This window comes from Gopherus flavomarginatus, chromosome 5 (assembly GCF_025201925.1).
Source record: "Gopherus flavomarginatus isolate rGopFla2 chromosome 5, rGopFla2.mat.asm, whole genome shotgun sequence".
Taxonomy (NCBI): domain Eukaryota; kingdom Metazoa; phylum Chordata; order Testudines; family Testudinidae; genus Gopherus; species Gopherus flavomarginatus.
In genome coordinates this window covers 91,800,969-91,824,040 of record NC_066621.1, presented here as the reverse complement: position 1 = coordinate 91,824,040, position 23,072 = coordinate 91,800,969, and the positions used below count along the sequence as shown (strand labels likewise).

Genomic DNA, 23,072 nt, shown 5'->3' with positions numbered 1-23,072 from the left:
ACCCCCTTAGCTCCCAGGTGCGGTGAGGCTTCACTCGTTGTCTACAACAAGCTTTGACATCCCCAGATGGAAGGTTCTAAAGAAGCATAGAGTATTATCAAAGAACCTGCTGGTTGGACTCTCCACTCCAGCCCAACAGCATGAGGCCAAAGGATCGCATTTTTTAAAAAAGGCACATGCAAGAGGGTAGACATTCACTTCAAAAGAACTTTTTTAATTTAGAAATGCAGTTATATACATAGAACAATTAAAATTAAATTAAACTTTGTACAAATATTAAAACACTATCTTCACACTCACTGCAATGTACAGGAGACCAGAAAATATATATAAAATAAAGCAAAAATAAAACTGATTGAGTGACATCCTGCACAGCATCAATTACGTTTCATTTGTTTTAAAATCCCACATCTAGGAGTACCATTCTGCAAACAATTCCATAGTGGTATAACTCAGATAAAAACCAGAAAACAAATTAATGCATTGAAGGCAACCAAGCTTCCCTATCTGTAACTACCTGCAGTGTGCCCACTGCATCACACAGTGTCTGCTCCACTGACAGTTCAGCATTGTGTTTGGTTTGAACTCTTATGTAAAGTAGGGAATCAAAAATAAAGCATTACTTTTCAGCAGAATTAGATTGCCCCTCTCCTTGGCTCACCCTTGGACAGAAGCAAAAAGCGTATGTTAAAATAGAAGTGCATAAATTTAATTCAGACACATCCACTCTGGTGCAACCACATGTAACCTCTTAAAGTTACCCAGAAGGCCAAGTTAGAAGCAGTATGTAGGACAGAGCTCTGAAGAGAGGTCTGGGAGACTTACATGCTTTGTCCTGGGAAGAGTGAGAGCAGGACAATCATTCTTGGGGTTTGTTTTGCTTTTTTCACAAGGTTCTGAAATGTTGGCAGAAGATTCATTTCCAATATAAAAACACTCTCTCAAATGAAGCCAGCCTTACGCAGCCTTTCTATGCTTCCAAGGCCTTTTACAGAGAGAAGTGAAGTTTCTTAACTACAAGTTTCTGTGAACAAATGTTTTCATCAAATCTAATTGGCAGTTCCTTCTTTGCAGGATGAAATTTACTGTGCTAGTGTCTGAGAACCAGGAAGTGAAACGGATTATACTAGTTCTGCTGTCCAGGCTGAGTGAAGTGAAGAATATTAATAAAACAATTGCTGTCCAAAAATAAAAACTAATTTGAAAAATTAGTTTAACATGACCTGTTGTAAATAGATCAGCAAGGAAATCTGAACATTTCTATCTTGCTGCGTCTTCACATTTTTATATGGCGGAGTCGTTGGTTTTTTTTAGTATCTTATCATCTAGGCACAGTGAACCCTTCCTTATGGGCTCACAATGATACACATTTGCACCCAATAGTTTAAGTCACCTACAGGGCTTGCCGGAGCTTTTAATAACAGCTCCTACTCACTCACCCCAAGTTTTCTAGGTGCTCTGTCTTTTGTACTCACAGCAATGATCTCCCAGCCCAGCTTATGTCCTACAGCAGAACTTGCTGTGCTCACTGAATCCCAATTCAAATCAACCCAAATTCTCCGCACTTAGGGTGAGTCTTGTACTTCCTTCTGGAATAATGTCAATATTTCTCATCTCCCAAATTAATCCATGCGCTGTGAGGGCAAGTCACACCTCCAGAGGCATAAAAATCCTGCTAAGTTGTCAAACTGTTAAATGGGGAAATTCTGAGAGAGAGTTCACTTCCAAGGGGAAGTACGTAAGACGATGCGCACAGAGTGTAATTTTATGTTGCAAGTTTGCTGTTGGTTTAAAAGGATGGGAATCCTCTGGCTCTGCTCCATCCCAGAGTCACAGAGCTCTAATTGTGCAGCAGTCCTACAAAGGAGAAGAACGCTGCAGAACCCTGCTCCTTCCACCCGCAGTGGAGAGAGGCCCTTATTTATTTAAATAAACAAAAGCAAAACCAAATCATCGAAGTTCCCTTACCTGTTACTAATCCCTTTATATTATCCCAACACTGCCATGATTAAAGTTTGCTTTTAATTCACGCTGCACTTCATAATTTGGGCACTAAGAGACGAGACCAACCCAGTTCACTTTCATTTGTAGTCAGTTTCCCTTTTTGGATCTCCCACACTAGCCTGGTACTGTAATAGTTGGATTGCAAACATGGCAGAGGAATATCCTTGTTTAGAAAAAAAAAAAAACTTTTCAATTGGAATAGAAAGGGAATCATGGAAGAATTTCTTTTGCACACAGCGTTTTGTAAATTTCTCCTGACAGGGTCCCTTTACATTATTTTTAATTTTCATGTATAATTAAATCATTTGAATATTCTTGTTAAGCATTTCAGGGTACAGCATGTGTAAGACAACACAAAACTGCATCATGCTGGGAAGGCTATAAGGGGACAGCCTCCTTTTGACTACTCTGGTCTATGATTCCAGCAAGAAATGTTGTATTCTTCACTCCAACTTAATGCTATCAAGGTACGGGAGAGCTCATAAGCAAGGGTACTTTAAGGCTGAATTCTGCAGTTCTTGCTCCCCTTCACTTAAATGGGAGTTCTGAGTGTGCAGCATCTCATTTATCTTTCTAGCTTTCTCCCCTTCCCAGAAATGGATTCCTGGCCCTTCAAGTCTCCCGAAGACTTTAAAGGTATGAAGGTAATGGTACACATGTTGCTCAGTAACGAAAAAGGGTTGTTTTTTCTTTGAAAACTTATCTGCTGGACTTTTAAAACAGGTTTTTTTCCCCTCCTCATTCAATCTCATTTTATATGAAAGTAAACTCTAAAGCAGAATGCTTGGGAAGGTGAAACACAAGAACTCAAAAGCTGTTTCTGCTTGCATCGGATCTAATGTCTCTGGTCTACATGGATGTTTCCACAGAAGAAAGTGGCACGTTGGTTTTCCGCAACCGCCAAAGCATCTAGGGGCATCAGAGATTACCAGCCAGCAGGGTACAATTAGATCCTCCCACAAAAAGCCATGCTCCGGTATCAGTAACTGCTGTTTTATCCTCTTAAAATCAAAGAGACATTGATTGTCTATTTCTGCTGATTACAGCCACATCTTTTCCCTCGCCCCACACCCCTCTCTCCTGGGAAAGAAACTCTGAGGGATTCTATAAAACAAAATTAAGGGCCCCTTCTGTTGTTTATTTCTCTCAGACTGGTGGCTAACCACACTATTGTGAATGGGGGTTAGTGGACACAGCCACTATGCGCTTTGTTAGGTGCATGACTGTCAGTTTCAGCGTTCAAAGCAAGGTCAGGCCCTGGGATCAAATTCCAGCTTCATTCAGAGAATGCTCTTCTGTCAGCCGACAAGTGTGGCACCTGGCCTTTGCACCCAGGCTGCTGCGGGTCAGCTTTGGTTACCAGGGAACCTTAAGCTAATTAGAAAGCAATTCATTCTATTTTTTCATTTTGATAAGATGTGAGAGACCAGGTTATAGGGACACTTATTTCAAACATGGGATTTTGTAGAACAACAATTTTAAAACTAACAGTGGAAATATTTCCATGCTGATGTTTTTTTAAATTCTAATGGAAACAGTTTACAAACTAATACACTTATGCCTGCACTGTCTGAAAGCCAAATACTGCAGCACCTTTAAGCTGGAAATGAAAAAGGTTTTTTTTTTATGGTCCAAACTGAGACAGAAACAAAACCACCAAGGATAGTGAAAGTTGGATTTCTCAAATTCTTGCTGTAACCGAGGGTGTTGTAATAAGTAAAGAAGTTTGTTTAAAACAATTCTTGCAACTTAATTTACGAGATACACAGGATGGGGGAAAATAGAGCTGTTCTCCATATACACACCCACTGTTACAGCTGTCCTGGGAATTAACAGGCAAATGCATTAACTGCAGCCAATCCCTGCCCACTGCAGCTGGAGCCTAACCTCAGTTACTGCAGCAATAATCCATTTTAAAATGTTATATAACACTAAGTATTCTGATATAATCACTGCTCTGGGTAGGGAGTACAATTATAAAGGGGAGAGGAAGGGGGGGCTGAGGTATTCACCCAGAAGTCACAACTTGCTGAGTAAAGCCACATCTCATTGTTCCCTCCATTTCAAATACAAAATTTACCAGCTTCCTTTTGGGGCAACTGTTGGTTGACAACCTGACAGTTCTGTTAAGAGAGTCATTAAAACTCATACTCTGGACTGGGGAGGGTCCTGCTCCAGGTAACTGTTTAAAAACTGCTCTGTTGTCTCCATAATGGCCATGCAACCAAACTGTGTCAACTCCACTCTTCAGAAGGGGTTTTGGCTAACATACTGTTCCCCCTCCCTGTGAAGAAGATGCCCACATGTGGGAGCAGCTCCAAATGCACAAAGAGGTCCCATTAGGATAAAACAGCAGTACAACCCTTTCCATTTAAGGTTATGAAGACATGCTGTAACTATTTAGAAAGTGTAATGCTGTATTTGAGTACCCTGCATTATGGTATCTCCTGCCAGGTAATCGGGGATGTTAACCACAAACCCCAGCATTAGCTGACAATGTTAATATTTCTGCGGACAAAACTGTAAACATAAAAAAGGGCCAATGAATCCAGAGAACACATTAAAAAGCCCTTACGTTTCCTGGAAAATTGAGGGAGTAAGGGACAATGTTTCTAAATGACTCTTCCATGTTTACTGTCATGTCAAGTTAAAAGTTGTTGGTGGCAGGCAAACCCAAGCAGTTATGCAGGAAAACTGATATTTTAAAAAAGTGTCAGAAACCCGACACCTGCAAAAGAACAGGCCTTTGGATAAAGTGGACCATGATTATGGCACAGCATATCAGCAGAACAGGACTAACCTGCAGTTAAACACAGGCTTGGTTAACTGGAGATCAGATAATCAGGGTTGTACTGTACGTTTTTTTGCTTCTAGGTTTTGTCTACAACTAGCCTTTTGTAGAAATTCTCCTCGAGTTTAGCACCAGCCACTGCCCCTGTGCTAGAGCAGCACTGGAAGGAACTGGTGACATTTCCAGAGTAGACACAGCCCTAGACTTCAGGATACAAAAACCAAGTGGATTGTGAGGTCGATGAAAGAACGAGACGGCGGAATTTTTTGGAATGGAATCTTGCAGAGAGACTGTTACTCTGCGACATCAACGGTGTATTTGGTATTTTGTGGGGAAAATATGGGGATAACAAAGAAGACATGAAAAGGAGGAAGAAAAAAATCTTGTAAAAGATGTCAGACTTCTCTGCCTTTACAATAGTCAGTGATGCCTAATTGTTAATATGCATCTAAGTTACAGAACATACCACTTTATTTTTAAAAATTATGAGCACTGCTGGATAGTGTAAATTACCCATATTGGGACTTCTCCCAAGCCCAGATTTAGCCCTCTTGGAGAGTTCTGTCCTGCCCTAGTCATCAAGAGGATACTGGAAGAAAGGTCTTTATATAAACTATGTCTGCACCCAACGAGCAAGCAGTTCTTGGTCCCTGCTCTCTGGGCTGCTGAAGAGCGAGCGAGGCCTGTGAGAAGCTGCGACAAGCCGGTGTGAGAAGGAGAAAGGCACAAGTAAATAGCAGCTCTCCAGAGGCTGCAGTCAAACATCTGGCACGGGGAGGGAAGAAGAGGGAGGAGCTCAAATCCATTACATTACTCAAGCCCCTAATGCAGATGGAATGGGAAGGCCGACACCGCACCAACCCGAATGGCACATCGAGGAGACAACCTGGCAAAATCCTCTGGATCTTCAGCTGAAGGGTCTCTGCTTGGAAGTATCCAGGGCCCAGCTCATGAAGGTGGGGAAGGCTGCACAAAATGCTTGCATCCCAAGGAAGAAGAGGGGAAACCGAGAGGGAGAAGGCTAAACAAGTGCAGCAGGCTTCATGCTTCCTTCAACAACGGAATATCTGGGAGAGAAAAAGAAAAAGGGGTCAGACTTTACATGGGTCATTCCACGGAGCTTCTAACGGGTGGCAGCAAAGTGCACAGACGAGGTATGTTACAGCCTCTCCCACATCCCCATACAGACAGACACAACCTCTTACAACAGTAGTGCAGCGTTTCCCCTCCAACGCCAGGCATCACTTCTCCCCATGCCTTCGAGCAGCAGCAGACAACTGCAAATAGGTCTGTGGCAAGTTAACCTTTAACTACAGCCAGTGCAAGCTCCCATGTAGGTGGGAGTTAGGTAGCTCCAGCATGATCTTGACGTAGTAAGCTAACCTTTTTGTTAGTCTTCCTTATAACATAAGAACAGTCATACTGGGTCAGACCAAAGGTCCATCTAGCCCAGTATCCTGTCTTCCAACAGTGGCTGGTGCCAGGTGCTTCAGAAGGAATCAACAGAACAGGCAATTATCAAGTGATCCATCCCATCACCCATTCCCAGCTTCTGGCTTATAGCAATCTGCCCCACTAAGAAGTGCCTTAAACAGTAATTTAAAAGCAGCGCTAGACACTGCAGAACACAAGGACCGTCTGCCAATTTCTGCAGAGTCTGAACGGCCCACTGGCAATACTATCCCTCAACTCTGCTACCCACATTTGAGGTTTTCCTTCCATATTCCATATTTTGCAATTTTGGTATTTCCCTCTCTGTAGGGGAAATAACCTTTGGGGTTTTATTGTTGAATAGGGTTCCAAGTCATGTTACTGACGGTTATAGGGCTTGCAGCAATGGAAAATAAAGTTCTACAAACCACCTATGCTTCTTGACCTAGCGGGCCTAACCTCTACACAAGCAAAGCTCTGTTGAGTCTCCACATTAGCTCCGTCCTTGTAAGGCTTTTCCTTCCGCAGAGTCCAGAGAACTCAGAGGGCTGGTTCGTGTTATGCGGACTCCTGTCCACTATGAGACCGAAGCACAAGACCATCACAACTCATTCCTCTTGGGATTTCAAACTAGACTTGTGCTCTGGGACTGTAGTGCTTTAAGCACTATGCTAGCCAGTCCCTTGCCTTGTCAGTTACCGTGCCCCAAATGGAGGAGCCTCAGAAGGGTGAAGTGCTCATTTTCAGAAGAGTGCCCCCCTCCAACAAGCGGTTGCCCCTAAATAGGACTGCCCTGCGTTTTCATGGCACTGATGGGGGTGGGGAGAACATTATTTGCAAATGACTTGATAAAGACCAGAGGAAACACCAGAGCAGAACGGACCCATGGTCCTTCTAGTTTGGCATTTTGACTTTGATGCTGGCCAATGCTAGATGCTTTGGAGGAAAACTTAGAGCCCCCAGAATGCACCTAATTATGTAACACTGTACAGTGGAGGCAGGGAAATTTCTTTGACACTCAGCTGGTGACCAACTTGTGCCCTGAAGCACAAGAATCAATGGCTCCTGTAATTCTCATCCTAGCTAGCTGCACGGCAGCGACTATGTGTATTCACATTATTGTCTCATTCAGTTTTCCCTGTTCATATCACGTACCGTCTGTGTATTCCTCCGAGGAAGTAAGTGATAAAAGGCTTTGTATGTCACTGCTTTCTGAGTCTTGAGCATCTTTGTGCACAGGTCTACTGCTTGCCATGCCAGCTACCCAGGAAGAGGTGGTGGCCTGGTGTACAAGAACAGTTTCAGAGAGTTGAGAGCCACTGGCTTCACACAGTCCAGAGCGTCCTGGGGCCTCGTCCTCTCCAACAAAGCAGTCCCGAGCCCCTTGGTCCTGCTGCTGCATCTCACTTGTTCCACTCTGCCCAGCTCCCTCTGACAGCACAATCTGTACCCGTGAATCCGAGGGTGGGATGCAGTTCCCTGCACTGCCATAGACTGCTTCTTCATAGGACGGCAAGGCCACCTGGACACCATCCACCATCATGGAGACCTGATCCCCAGATACACCTTGATCACGTCTTGAAAGAGGAAAAAGCTAATTTAGAACATATACACAGACCGATAGCTGTGTGTGTCTGTGAGCCCCACACTGAGCCAATGAGCCATGAAGTAACCTTTCCTTATCCCAATCCCACCACTCAACAGTGACCTGTTCAGAGGGAGAAGTACTGAATTTTACCAACATCCCATTGAAAGCAATCACCTCCTTGTACTGCCATGCAAGTGATCACACACTAGTTCTCCTCCTGTTACAGTGGACGGCACCGCGGAAGAGATGGGCATGCTCCAAAACTGTGCCCTCAACTGAGACAATGCCCAGCTGCTCAACAGTCACCCCACCAGCCATTTAAGGAGCAGCAGTAACCAGTTCAGAAGGCAAATCTGTACCCACCTGGAAGAAGGGCAGCATAGCATAGTATACACCTCTGGCAACAGAGAAGTTGAAATGTGGGACCCTCCCCACCTCCATGTATAGCTGTCTTTTCCCAGGTCAGGAGGGCAAACGTCCTGTACTTTTTTTTATTTCTTCCCCTCCACCCCTCACAAGGGATAATCAGAGATGTGCACATACATCAGAAGCTCCAAAATAATCAATTTACTCTGGCTGGTCAGTACCTTTACTTAGTGATATCAGCACAATTCACAGCCACAGAAGCAACTACGGGATCTCTTGAATGAGCTGGGCACTGGCAGGGGAAGGGGCAGACGTAAATACACTTACCTTGGGAATCATCCAACACTGGAAAAGGAAGGAGGCTGAAGTAGAGGACAGTCCAATATGGTTTGGATAACATCTTGCATTTAAAATTTTGAAGCACAGAAATAGAATAGCAAATAGCTCATCAGGTGGAATGGGAGAACAGAAGCCACAGAAAAGGAGAAACAGAGCACCGCCCAATACCACTGCTGTACCCGAGTTCAAGGGATCTCCAAGAGGAGTGGTTCACAAGTGCTGGGCACACGCTTCACAGTTCACAAATGCTGTGTTCCCTGAAGCCCATGGACACACTGTGCCACCTACAGAACTCTTTCCACCCATAATACTGTCTGTGCCTCATCACTGGAGACACGTAAGTGGGGCAGCTAAAAGTAATAAGTGCATGGGGGTGGGGTGTGTGTGAAATCACAGTTCCACTATGTCTTGAGTTTGTAAGGTTTAAATGGGGCAGGGGATAGCCATTTCCTCAACTCCATTCAGTGTGCTGTCCTACGGGAAGTGAATTTGGGAGAATAGGCCCAGCTTCCAATAAACTACGTTCACATCACAAAAAAACAGCAGCACACATTAGTGCTGACTGATTCCTGTTGTTGGTAGTCTTAGTGGACAGACCACAGACTGACAAGATCTGGAGACTAAACCCTCTTCAGATAAGGGCTGAGGTACATTGGCAGGGCAGTGGAAGCTTGTGATAAGACTGCCAGTAGCAAATCTATTCTGTAGATGAGAATAGAATATACTGTCTTGTCTTGGGGCATCAACCCAATGGCTTCTTTTGCCAGCAGTACATTTATTTATTTAAAGGAAAAGAATGAGAAGTTATGGCCATTAAAACCAGACCCTGCTCATCACAACATGAGGAAATTATACAGAAACTCAGCAGACCAACAAAGCAACAGACTTGAAGAAAGAGTGTGATGAAGAAAAGCAGAAAAGGATGAAAAAAGGAAATAAGAAAAAGATGAGAAGAACAGGACAGAGAAAGGAAAGAAGAGTGACGGGGTTAAGATGACAGAAAGAGGAGACAAACTCAACACCCTTGTGGACTGCACATGTAGATGAATGTTTCATCCGCAAGCCCCTGCCCTCTGTTGAAATTTCTCCCATTAAGCTCACCTGCTGTGATGAAAAGACTTCAGCTTTGGCTGCAGCAAAACAAACAGTACAACTAAGAGAAGGATCAGAGCTACTGAACTTGCTGTGGAGGCCACTATGGAGAGGGTGGGCACCCCGATTGTCGGGGGCGAATCTTTATCTACAAAACCAAAAGAAACAGAAATTAAATGGTTCATGCCTCTGAACAGGCATCATGTGAACAAGGTACATACAGGAGGCCTCTGAAAAATGGAGGAAGTCTTAGGGAAGAGCAACAGAATAGGGGAGGGAGGGAGGGAGGGAGGTGGATTTAGGAGAGGATAAGTTAAACGCAAACATTTAGTTTGGCTAAGTGACAGCTACAAAGAGGCTTGATGACAATAAGGAAGGAAAAGAATTGTTTAGCGTAACCGAAGGGTGTTTCAGGCTGAAGAGCAGGAAAAGCTCCCTGTTAGCAGGAATTCTTAGCCAATGGAAGAGTCTGACCCAAGGAAAGTAGTGGAACCCCCACGGCTTGGCACAGGTAAAACGTGACAAGGGAGCTGGGCAGAAGGAGCTGTGCTGATGGGAGAAGCCAACATAGCACTCTCTACACTGGCGCTTAAGTCGGTCCCACAGTAAGTGCTAGTGTCGACACAACCTAACAAATATGTAGTAGGGAATCATCCTGTACTGGCAGGGAGATGAATTAAGACAGACGAAGAGTTCTTCTGCCCCTCTACACAGTGTAATTGCCTGTATGTTGCTTCTATCCCCTAGCCCAGTGTTTCCTAAACTTGGGACGCCGCTTGTGTAGGGAAAGCCCCTGGCAGGCCTGGCCAGTTTGTTTACCTGCCGCTCCAGCTGACTGCAGTTTCCACTGGCTGCAGTTCACTGCTCCAGGCCAACGGGAGCTGCTGGAAGTGGCACAGGCTGAGGGATGCACTGGCCACCGCCGCTTCCAGCAGCTCCCGTTGGCCTGGAGCAGCGAACCGCGGCCAGTGGGAGCCGCAATCAGCTGGATCTGCGGATGTGGCGGGTAAACAAACTGGCCAGGCCTGCCAGGGGCTTTCCCTACACAAGCAGCGTCCCAAGTTCGGGAAACACTGCCCTAGCCCATCTAAATGATGACTAAAGTTTTCTATACCAACCCCCTCCACAATGCTTGTAGGTCCACTGATCAATGCTCTTACATGCTTCATATACAGGATATCTCCATTTAAATGAACCCCCGTTAAGCTAAACTTCCATTTTGCTACAATTCACTATGCCCCCTAGGGTTACACCCAGCAATAGGTACTTAGTGTAGACAAGACCTTCAACACCATGTTCCTATATGGCTGCATTTTCTGTGAAGCGGTGTGAAACCCAGAGATGGATTAAGACGTGATAATTTGCTTTGAAGCCCATGGTCTGAACACAGTTTCCTCATTTCTCACTGGCTTTTTCACTACCCTTCCACCAATGTCTTGAGGCTCTACGTTTCTGGTCAACCCAGGCCATGTGTGATATTAACCCATCCCTAGTGATACTAGAGAAAAGCCACATGGCCACTGCCATTCACATTGCTACGTGCAGTCCTGGAGTGGGTAAAATGCCATCATGCAGGAATGCTGTCCAAGCATGGCTAGTTGCCACGGTGAAGAGTTTTCTTGCAGGGACTGGGAGAGGAAGTGCGATAGGAACCAACAGAGGAATTCTTACAATTCCACACTGAACTCAGAGCGCTTTCGCGTTCTACCTGGTCACAGGTGAATTCCACTTTCCCCTTCCCTGGCACAGAGGCTCAGAGTAAGGGCTATAAGAGTGGCCAGGAGGGAAAGGGCATCTTTGGGAATAATATAGTAGGTTCTAGTGGCCACAGAGCTTGGGTGAACTGCAAGAAAGGGTGCTTCTCTGTTTGCTTTCTGTTTAAGTTAAACCAAAAAGCAAAATCTGTTATAAACACTAATCCCTGAGGAAAAGATGCGACTCCAACTGTTGCGGCTGAGTCATTCCACCAATCTATGGGCTCACAAGGACTCCTCCCCACAGGAGCTTTTATTGGGTATGCATGTTTTTAAAACCAGAAATCCTAAGGACAATAAAATTACAGCTGTAGAACAAACATTTTTCTGCAGACTGCTTTACTTTCCTGTCATGGGAGAGGAATTCCTGTCCAGCGTGGGAAAGCCCCACATAACAAAAGCTGTCAATTTCCATTTGGAAAGAAAGAAAACAGAAAACATCCATCAGGCCAGGCCAAACAAACAGCACCAGGGAGCTCTGCAGCAGACTGCAAGCTCCAAAAGCAAATAAATCAGCCCCTCCAAAAAATGGGTGTTAGAAAGTACTGGTGAAGACACACACACAGATCAAGGTGCACAAAGTTTGTTCAGATGAGGAAGGTATTGTCTGCAGTGTTGTTGTAGCCCTGTTGGTTCCCAGGATATTAGAGATACAAGGTGGGTGACGTATTGTCAACTTGCCAGGAGCCAGAGGGACAGCACTGAAAGTGCACATGATAGAGCAGCTTACTGCCCCCTTATCTCTAATAGCCAAGATGGAATCTGTTATCTCAGCAGGCTAATATGGGAGCCTCCACTCAAACCATGATGGAGATCTGCATCCAGACGCACATCTTCACAGACCAAGTTTCTGTGTTAAAGAACATGGGCTGGACTTTGACAGGAAGAATGTAGGAGAGGTGGTGTGTCTTTTACACTGTGAGCTGGGATCCCCATTGATTTTGTTTGTTCAGCACCTAGCGTTAACAGGCCCAACCTTGTTGTGTTCTTTAGGCATTACCTCAGTATAGATATCAAATATTAAAATAATACATAATAAGTAATAGAGAGGTCAGTTTAAAATGCAAGCTACCTTCCTTACTTGCTGTAATGCATTACTCACCTTGGCTTAGCCTACAGCTAATTTCCATGGCTGGATTCCATTCTCCATTTTTGCACGTCAAGTATTTGTAATCTCCCTTTAGCATGTAGCCTTCATCACATACATACTCTATGACGCTGTCAGATGTCAGAGGGTCACTGCAAGGAGTTGGATGGCATTTGTAGCCTCCATTCTCAGGCTCCGGCGGACGGGGGCAAACTGTAGGAAAAGGGAAAGGAGAGACCCCATCACGAAAATGTTGCATAGAGGAAGACTCCAATTGTGCAAGTACTGCAAAATGAACTGAAAATGTGGCGCAGGCTTGTAGTTATTCCTGCTAGCTTCTGAGAAGTGTTTTGTTACTAGAAATGGGAAGAAACACCATAATACAACAAGAAGAGTCCATCACTTCTCCCTTTAAATCCAGATCAACATCTCAATCCTAGTGAGGAAGCTTGTTCATATTTAATAAAACGCTTTGGGACGGAGATCTGCATCCAGACGCACATCTTCACAGACCAAGTTTCTGTGTTAAAGAACATGGGCTGGACTTTGACAGGAAGAATGTAGGAGAGGTGGTGTGTCTTTTACACTGTGAGCTGGGATCCCCATTGATTTTGTTTGTTCAGCACCTAGCGTTAACGGGCCCAACCTTGTTGTGTTCTTTAGGCATTACCTCAATATAGATATCAAATATTAAAATAATACATAATAAGTAATAGAGAGGTCAGTCTAAAATGCAAGCTACCTTCCTTCCTTGCTGTAATGCATTACTCACCTTGGCTTAGCCTACAGCTAATTTCCATGGCTGGATTCCATTCTCCATTTTTGCACGTCAAGTATTTGTAATCTCCCTTTAGCATGTAGCCTTCATCACATACATACTCTATGACGCTGTCAGATGTCAGAGGGTCACTGCAAGGAGTTGGATGGCATTTGTAGCCTCCATTCTCAGGCTCCGGCGGATGGGGGCAAACTGTAGGAAAAGGGAAAGGAGAGACCCCATCACGAAAATGTTGCATAGAGGAAGACTCCAATTGTGCAAGTACTGCAAAATCAACTGAAAATGTGGCGCAGGCTCGTAGTTATTCCTGCTAGCTTCTGAGAAGAGTTTTGTTACTAGAAATGGGAAGAAACACCATAATACAACAATGACGCTCCACTACCTGGGTTTCACCCCTACCAAATCTAGTGCAGTTGCAGAATGCTACGTTTTATTCCAATACTGTAAGTATTAGCCACCAAGTCGAGGAAGGATCAAAGAAACAGACTTAAAAAACAAGGTAAGTAGAGCATGTCTACACAGCAAAAAAGAAAGAAAAACCCATGGGTCAACTAACTTGGGCTCTGAGGGCTCATGTTACAAGGGCTGTCCTGGGGTGGGGGTGGGGTCAAGTGGGGCAATTTGCCCCAGGGCCCGCGAGCCGCTCCGGGTTTTCGGTGGCACTTCCGCGGTGGGCCCTTCACTCACTCCAGGTCTTTGGAGGCGGGTCCTTCAGTGCAGCAGAAGACTCGGAGCGAGTGAAGGACCTGCCGCTGAAGCGCTGCCGATGCCTCAGAGCGCTGTCCAGTTAGTACAAGCGTCGCAAGCGGCAGGAGGAGGGGAAAAAAAAAAAAAGAAAAAAAAAGGTGCAATCGGCGGCAGATCTACTGCCGCTGCTTCATTCTTCGGTGGCAATTCGGTGGCAGATCCTTGCCTCCGAGAGGGACTCGCCGCTGAACTGCTGCCAAAGACCCGGCCCTGCCTCAGGCCCCCTGAATCCTCTGCGCAGCCCTGCATGTTACAGGGCAAAATAAATGTAGATGTTCCCATTTGGGCTGGAGCCTGGTCTCTGAGACCCACTTCCTCCTTGCTGGGTTTCAAAGCCTTGGCTCCAGTCCAAGCAGGAACATCTACACTGAAATTTGGGTGCAGACACTGCCATGAGGTTTTTTCCTCTCTCTTCAGTGTAGACATACCTAAGAGACATCCATAGCAGTGCCACTGGTAAATTGCTTCAAGTGTGGACACCTCTCTAGACAGGCCCATAAAGTCCTTATCCTATGTCTCCCCACGAAGTCACTTCATTATTGAATTTCTTCTCTCTCTAAGGTCTAGGCGCCTTAGTCAGCCTGTACAACTTGATATGGAGAGAGAACATGGTTTCCTCCCACTCGAATTATAGAATCATAGGACTGGAAGGGACCTCAAAAGCTCATCTAGTCCAGTCCCCACACTCATGGCAGGACTAAGTATTAGACCATCCCTGATAAGTGTTTGTCTAACCCAGTGGTCTCCAAACTTTTTTGATCACGCACACCTATCAGTAAAAAATTTTTGAGCACGCACCCCCAATATGTATATTTATTTATGTATAAAATATATACATATATGTACTCGTATACTAGTATAAAACACACAAAAAATAGAAATTAAAAAAGGATGAGATAAATATGAAATGAACAATTTAAAAAAAAAAGTTTATTAACAGTACAAAAAACTTTTTTGCTCTCACAAAAAATATTAATATTTTTAGTGAGAGCAATGTGATTGACTATGCTTCATTATTTCTGAAAATCTTGGTTTAATACTTTGTAATACAGTGATGCAAAGGTCTGGATTAGGGTTAGGGTGCAGGAGGATGCTCAGGGTGGGGTGCAGGGTCTGGGAGGGAGTTAGGGTGCGGGAGGGCGCTCAGGGTGGAGGTGTGGGAGGAGGCTCAGGGCTGGGGCAGGCAGGAGGTGCAGAGCACTTACCTGCGGCAGCTCCTGGTTGGTGCAGGGGTGTGCAGGCGGCTCTGTGCAGCTTGGCACCGCCCCTATGGCCGCAATTCTGGGAGACGCCACAGCCCCCCTCCCGGGCAGGCAGGGCCACCCAGAACGCAGGGGCTTTAGGGGCTGCAGGGGCCTGGGCTAAAAGTGCCCCAGGGCTTTGGTCTGCAGCTCTAAAGCCCCTTTCGGAATGCGCCCCTGTGAGCATGGGCTGGAGGACTCAGGAGGAGCAGGGGCAGCCGCGCAGCCAGCGGCTGGAGAGAAGCAGCACTTCCCCCTTCAAAGCGCCGCTTCTCTCCAGCCGGCTTTGAAGCAGAAAGCACCGCTTCTCTCCAGCCGCTGGCTGCACGGCTGCCCTGCATTCCAAAAGGGGCTTTAGAGCTGCAGGCCAGGGCCCCAGGGCCCTGCAGGCCCTAAAGCCCCTGCCTGCCGGGGGGAGGGGGGGGAGGGGCGGGGAACAGCTTCCCCACTCCCTCCCTCCTCTGGCTGCGCTTTCACCCTGCCACCAGCACTTGTCCTGCCACGCCCCCCAATGGATCATCTTGCACAGCCCACTTTGGAGACCACTGGTCTAACCTGCTCTTAATCTCCAATGATAGGGAGGTTGTGGACTCTCCAGGCAAATAATTCCAGTGCTTAACCACCCTGACAGTTTGGAAGTTTTTCCTAATGTCCAACCCTTCCTGCAATTTAAGCCCACTGCTGCTTGTCCTATCCTCAAAGGTTAACTAGAACAATTTTTCTCCCTCCTCTTTATAACAACCTTTTAAGTCCTCAACAACTGTTAACCAAGTCCTCTCTCCTCTAGAATAAAAAAACCTAGTTTTTTCAATCGTCCCTCATAAGTCATGTTTTCTAGATCTTTATTCATTTTTGCTGCTCTTCTCTGGACTTTCTCCAATTTGTCCACATCTTTCCTGAAATGTGACGCCTAGAACTGGACACAATACTCCAGTTGAGGCCTAATCAGTGCAGGTTAGAGAGGGAGAATTACTTCTATCTTCCTTACAATATTCTTGCTAATACATTCCAGAATGAGGATTACTTTTTTTGCAACAGTGTTAACACTCTTGACTCATTTAGCTTGTGATGCACTATGACCCTGAGATCCCTTTCGGCCATACTCCTTCCTAGGCAGTCATTTCCTATTTTGTATGTGTGCAACTGATTGTTCCTTCCTAAGTGGAGAACTTTGCATTTGTCCTTACTGAATTTCATCCTATTTACTTCAGACCATTTCTCCAGTTTGTCCAGGTCATTTTGAATTTTACTCCTATCCTCCAAAGCACTTGCAACCCCTCTGCAAACTTTACAAGTGTACTCTCTATGGCATTATCTAAATCACTGATGAAGATATTGAACAGAACCAGACCCAGAACTGATCCCTGCGGGATCCCACTCTTTATGCCCTTCCAGCATGACCGTGAATCACTGATGATTACTCTCTGGGAACAGCTTTCCCACCAGTTATTCATCCACCCTATAGTAGCTCCATCTAGGTTCAATTTCCCTAATTCGTTTATGAGAATGGCATGCAAGACAGCATCAAAAGCCATACTAAAAATCAAGATCATACCATATCTACCACTTCCCCCTCCACCAGGTTTGTTAACCTGTCAAAGAAAGCTATTAGGTTGGTTTGACAAGGTCTGTTTTTGATAAATCCATGCTGTTACTTATCACTTTATCTTCTTGGTGTTTGCAAACTGATTGATTAATTATTTGCTCCATTATCTTTCAGGGTACTGAAGTTACACTGACTGGTCTGTAATTCCCCTGGTTGTCCTTATTTCCCTCTTTATAGATGGGCACTATAGATTCTTATTTTGTGTTTTTGTACTGACTTTGGACCCTGCTGTGTGAATGAGAAAGAGAGAGAGAGAAGAATGTGTGTGTGTGTGTGGGGGGGGGGGGGGTAACCTGGCCACAAGGCTCTGCTGGAAGCCATAAGAGCTCCCTGAAAGCCTTGTTGGGGGAAACTCTGAGGCTGAGCAGTTGAAGCACTGTGCCTCAAAAGGAGATGCATAGTGGGCAGCATACTGACAACATGGTAACTTGTCTATTTAGAAGGGGCAAATACATATCAAGGCCTCGTGGAAAACCGAAAACAGTTCTGCTTCATTTCTGCTGGTATAATCAATAGCCACGGGAAGGGAAAAATAGAAAATGAGGAAATTGGCATGAAAACAGGATCTCCTCTGGCAGCTTAGTGTTATTGCTGGCAGCATGCAGAGTCTCTGATATGCTCTCCACTACCACCACTTACCAACAGAGGAATCCGTCCTATTATGAAGGTGTTCCTCCTCCAGTATGCTGGACAGCAAAAAAAATTATCAAACTGAAGTGAATATTCTTACATTATTCAAACACCGAACGCAGGAGAGAAGAATCCATCACTTCTCCCTTTAAATCCAGATCAACATCTCAATCCCAGTGAGGAAGCTTGTTCATATTTAATAAAACACTTTGGGGCCTGAATAAATTCAAGTGCTTTACTTTTTACTACTATGGGTTCCCCACACCCTCTCTTGTAATCTTTGACGTACACGTATCTTTGACACATGCAGAGGAGTGATGGTGCTACAGTTCCACCCATGATCCCAGGGTAACTGGATGTTATTAGTTAGAATGGTCACCAATGAAACAGTTAATCCTGATTTAACTTGGAAAGTGACAGCTTACACAATACAGTGAGATGAGGGAGGGCAGGTCATATCTCTTAGGACCAGATGCATTTGTACAGAGGACCTAAGGAGGAGCGGGGGAGCATGGGAAGAAGGAATCCTCCCTCTAGTCCAGTAGCACGGTGTGCTATAGCTACAACCTCAAAATTTGGGAGCAGACGGCACAACACTTGTACACCCACTAACACAGGGGATGTATAGAGTCACTTAGCAGCAAGCTAAACAGCCACTGCTCTGCATTGCCCTAGCCACATCAGACGCTATGTGGAGTCCCCTCAAGTGGCCTGACCCCTCCCCTGCACAGCACCATCACAGCGGTTCTGCTGAATTTAGGGCCAGCTTCATTTGCAGAGGGAGGCGATTTAAGCATCTAGCCAATGAGCTATTTCATCATGTCTGTCTGCATACTTGGGACTGTAGTGGGTCACATTCTAAGTAGAGTCCCAACAAAGATTCCCCCCATTCCCATTTTTAAATTAAAGTTTAAACTGATCAGTCCAGAAACCTGTTATTGGAACATACTGCTGAGAAGCAACCAGCTCAATACAACCCCTGGTGACAGAAGTAAGATATCGTTAGCTTTCATATGGACTCTAACCACTAAGGCAGGGGTGGACAAACTACAGCTCACGGGCCGGATTTGGCCCGTAAGCCGGCCCACGAGCTCCCGCTGGAGAGTGAGGTCTGGGGCTTGCCCCGTTCTGGCACTCCAGCTGGGGTGCAGGGTTGGGGGCTGCACCACGCGGCTCCCGGAAGCAGCCACATGGCCCTGCTCCGGCTCCTATGTGCTCCAATGGCCCCCTTCGGTGCTCCAATGGGAGCTGCAGGGGCAGTGTCTATGGATGGGGTAGCGTGCAGAGCTGCCTGGCTGCACCTCCAGGTAGAAGTCAGAGAAGGGACATGCCACTGCTTCCGGGAGCCACTTGAGGTAAGCGCCGCTCAGAGCCTGCACTCCTGAGCCTCTCCCTATGCCCCAATCCTAATCCCCCTCCCACCCTCTGAACCCCTCTATCCCAGCCCAGAGCACCCTCCTGCACCCCAAACCCCTTACCCCAGCTCCACTACAGAGCCCACTCCTCCAGCCGGAGCCTGCACCCATTCCCGCACTCCTGCCCCAGCCCTGATTCCCCTCCCGCTCTCCAAACCCCTCGATCCCAGCCCATAGCACCCTCCTACACCCCAAACTCCTCATCCCCAGCCCCACCTCAGAGCCCTCACCCCCTCCCGCACACCAACCTCAATTTTGTGAGCATTCATGGCCTGCCATACAATTTCTATTCCCAGATGTGGCCCTCAGGCCAAAAAGTTTGTTCACTCCTGCAATAAGTGTACATCTCCATGGGAACTAAAAACCTCTTGGTCAGCCAGCTTGGGTTGAGAGGCTGGAAAATTGCTTTGTAGACATTTGGGCTCAGGCTGGAACCCAAGCTCTGGGATCCCATGAGCAGGGGAGACCCAAAGTCCAAGCTCCAAGCCCGAGAGTCTACAGTGCAATTTTTAGCCTCGGAGCCTGAGCCCTGTGAGACTAAGTCAGTTTGTAGAAGTCCCCTCGATACACAAGCATTATGAGTTTTTCTTCTAGTCTCCATTCTTTTGCACTGTATTCATGCATGCCTTTTAGATCAGAAGCCCTACTGAGTAGGGTTGCATTTCTTTGTTTGCTGTGCTCTCTACTGTAAAGGGCTATGCACACCAGTGATGCTATATAAATTACATGCAAAAAGCTTGACTTTAAAAATGTTAGGTTACACTCAAGCAGTTGAAGGCTTGTAAGTACCAGAATTTAAGTTACCTAAGCAATCTTAATTCAGCCTCCTTGTGTGTATGAATCAGAATGAACAGTCTTCAATTTCATGATCACACGTTATTTTCCCTCCAGAAACCCGTGGCCTCATTCAGTGCAAAAGATGGATAATGCTCACGGAATGAAGCAGTTGAATATTGTTATCCCCATCATTCAGTGATCCCTGCCTTGTTTATTGCATACAATGCAATGATTACAGAATTAGTCATTTCCTCATTGACTTTTCTAGGGCGCTTATTGCCATGGGATCTGAGTGCCTCACAAATAATAACAATTCATCTCCACTGTGAGGTAAGAGTATTTCCAGCTGCATTTTTACCTCAGGAAACAGAAACAAAGAGATATGCCTGAGGCCAAATGGTGACTCAGTAGCAGAGGCAGAATTAGAGCTAAGCACCTCCCAACCCTGTGCTCTTCTTCCAGCCCACACAGTCTTAAATGCTACAGGGGTCAAACATGCACCAGCTCCCAATGACTTTAATGGCAGCTGAGTGCTCAGTACCTCTGCAAACCAGACACTGCGTGTCTCAAGATAGTACCCAGAAAATGAAGAACATGTGGCCATAAGCCAAACTTTCCATTTAATGATTTAGCATCATCTAAATTCTGGAATTTCCTAGCTTTTAAGTGCTTGATTTTGCAACCTAAATAATGTTTGAGTTTTTTGTATACAACTCATTAGGTCTTAAAAAGGAAAAAAAAAATCTATTTTGTTCAACTGTAATACCATTCTCATCGTGCACAGGGAGCAAGGTTTGAATCTCGACCACTCAGCACCACAGCAATCCCTGAGCTACAGGACTGAGGGAACCCATCCCAGTTTCTCCCCACTCCTCCCTTGAATATCAAGGGGATTCTCTTCCCTGTGTGGTGCCACTAGAGGAGTGGGTTTCCAGGTGTGACACTGGGGCTATGTGCTGAAGACTTGGTCAGGGGAGAGCCCAGCATGTCTCTTTTCCTCTTTCCCTAGAAGGTATGTAGATGTGAAAGTATGGGTGTGTGAGAAATTCCTTCTCCATGTAGTGCCCCAGAGGGGCAAATGGGCCACTGAGACGGTGTGCAGTGTCTGGAATACCGTGGTCAGGAGGAGTTTGGACGAATTCTCTTTCCAGAGAGACATTCTCCGCTGCTGGGTTTAGTGCAGTGTGGGGGTCCAGCCTTAAATGAGAACGCTTGCCTTCAATGTAGCATGTTGCCAACATGTTCCCCACGAACACAAACTACAGAAGGGAAATGGTGATTTTCCAAAGTTATTCCTCTCTGTCTAACCTGAACAGAATTTCATTAGCCAAAGAAAAGGCCCTTCTCTGGCCTTCAGGCTTACTTCCTGCCAAATTTCAAAGGCCTGCTGCACACCATCTCAGAAATGTCATAGGAATTCTTTATAATGGAAGGTGTTAAGCAACCTAAAACCGGGGGAGCTGGCAGCCATCTCTACAAGATAAATGGTGCACACACATTTCCACTGGCTTTTTTATGTATCTGAAACCTTAACAGAATTCATATGTATTTCTTGCCTCATCCTCCTCCAAATGGTTTAACTCTTGTTCCTAGAAGTGTGAACAGTGCACGGAGCTCAGTGTTGATGAGATACTTACAGCATTGTGCCAAGCAATGGAGGGAAATAAAATCAATCTAGGTAATCGCAATTTCAAGCTTCCTAAGGGGATATTACAGCCCTGGGTGAGTAAAAGCTATTTAGAAAGCTACGCCCAACCCCTTTTGCACGGCTTGCTTTTAAGATTCTCTTATTAGGGTAAGAACAGGTTTTGAACTCAGCCTACTGGTGCGAGGGGCCACAGTCAAATATTTAGGTTTACACAGCTCTTCAGAGAGACTGTTCTCAGCAGGAGGGGTGGGGGCCGTGGGGGGAAGAAGAGGGAAGAATCACAAGGTAAAAAAGCCAAGCATTTGAGTATCATTGAAATCAGCCCAGCAGGAGAGAATTGCCATCTCCAGATTGATGGGCAGGTTTAATCTATGTATCAGGATTTCTACTAAGGTAGTTCTAAAGGTGTCAGGCATTTTTATTCATTGTCAATCTAAATGCAAGACAAATAGGATGTTTGGTTGTCAAAAGTGACAAAAATCTTTCCTTGCTTTATATCACATTGCCCCTTCTCAATAACCAATGGGACACAGAAAACTGCTGCTAACCCCATGTTATCAGTAGATGTTCTCAAGAGAACTCTGCTCTCCTTAGAAGGGAACTAACCACTTTCATGTCCAAGTTGCAATGTTCTTTGAATACATTTTTAATGGCCCTTTAAATAGTTGTAAACAGGACAAAAAAGAGTAGGAAACCTTCTATCATGTGGACGAGAAAAACTACCACAAAATGAGCCTCCTAGACCCCTATCCCCAGCAAGACAGCTGTTGTCTTCTCCATTTACTTCTTTCCACCAAACTCATAGCCAGACATCCTTCCAGCTAAGAGGGGCTAGATGTGGCTTCCTCTGGAGCTGATCAAAGATTGGTAACCACACTACCTGACTTTACACAAACGTTATATAGGTTTTCCTTGGCCTTTGCTAGCCTGGGAACATGCTCAAGTTCTGAACTCTGATCAAAGATAGTGCAGTAGAGAGTTTCTGATTACGTGAGCTGTAAAACGTAAGCCCAGACCATGTGTGGTCATTAAAGATCCCATGGCACTTTCTGTTATGGTGGGATACCTACTACAGCTGCCCTGTTCCACTCCACAGTGGCCTCTCAGCAGGGGGTGAGGCAATTCGTCCTTATTTTTAGGAGCCCCGTCATGATGAAGCATGATTTATTTGTAATAGAAGAGAGATTATAGCTATGACTGGCAATTAGAAAATTTCATAACTTCTTCCCTAGCTAGGTATTCAGTCTGGTTAGTGGGCCCTGGAGTTGTCCCTTAGTGAAGGAATAAAGCATTAAAAACCTAGTTACTCCTTATAGGAGTACCACACACACAGTTTCTCTTTATTTTGCTATGAAATGTAGATCATCCAACGAAGTGGCAAAGTCACATTACAACACAGCCCATCAGAAACAATCCAAGAAACCCACAGAAGCACACTGGATAGCAAAACATAGCCAGACTTCCACAACAGAAGAATGACTCCCAAAAGATTGGATTCTCCAATGCCCTTAGATACCAAAGAACAAATAGAGAAAAGCAGAGTCTATTACAACATGGATTTACGTAAAGTACAGGTTTTAGGATCATAACCAAAAACTAATAAGAGTACTTGAACCTGACAGAAATAAACCTCCACAATTAGCCACTCAGTCACAATACAAACAGATATGGAATCTTCTGTGACAATGAAGGAGTGTAGCACAATCCACTTACGCACAGGATGAAATAACAAACTGAACACTTAAATCCACATAACTAGATGAAGGCTAATATTAGCA

The 23,072-nt window shown here is 45.4% G+C and overlaps 1 protein-coding gene across 4 annotated transcripts in view; it reads right to left on the bottom strand.

The window, feature by feature from the left end:
* Nucleotides 1-3,741: 3,741 nt before the first annotated feature.
* The window catches only part of SUSD6 (sushi domain containing 6), a 116,586-nt gene continuing 97,255 nt past the window's right edge, over nucleotides 3,742-23,072 (bottom strand). For 2 of the 4 annotated variants that reach the window (XM_050953588.1, XM_050953587.1), the window contains 5 exons: nucleotides 13,225-13,422; nucleotides 12,468-12,665; nucleotides 9,621-9,759; nucleotides 7,382-7,803; nucleotides 3,742-5,862 (listed from right to left, as the gene is read on the bottom strand). In XM_050953588.1, the coding sequence (XP_050809545.1) occupies nucleotides 5,837-5,862; nucleotides 7,382-7,803; nucleotides 9,621-9,759; nucleotides 12,468-12,665; nucleotides 13,225-13,422 (983 nt within the window). In that variant the 3' untranslated portion in view covers nucleotides 3,742-5,836. The remainder of the gene's footprint in view (nucleotides 5,863-7,381; nucleotides 7,804-9,620; nucleotides 9,760-12,467; nucleotides 12,666-13,224; nucleotides 13,423-23,072) is intronic. The other 2 variants (XM_050953590.1, XM_050953589.1) reach the window with 2 other exon arrangements.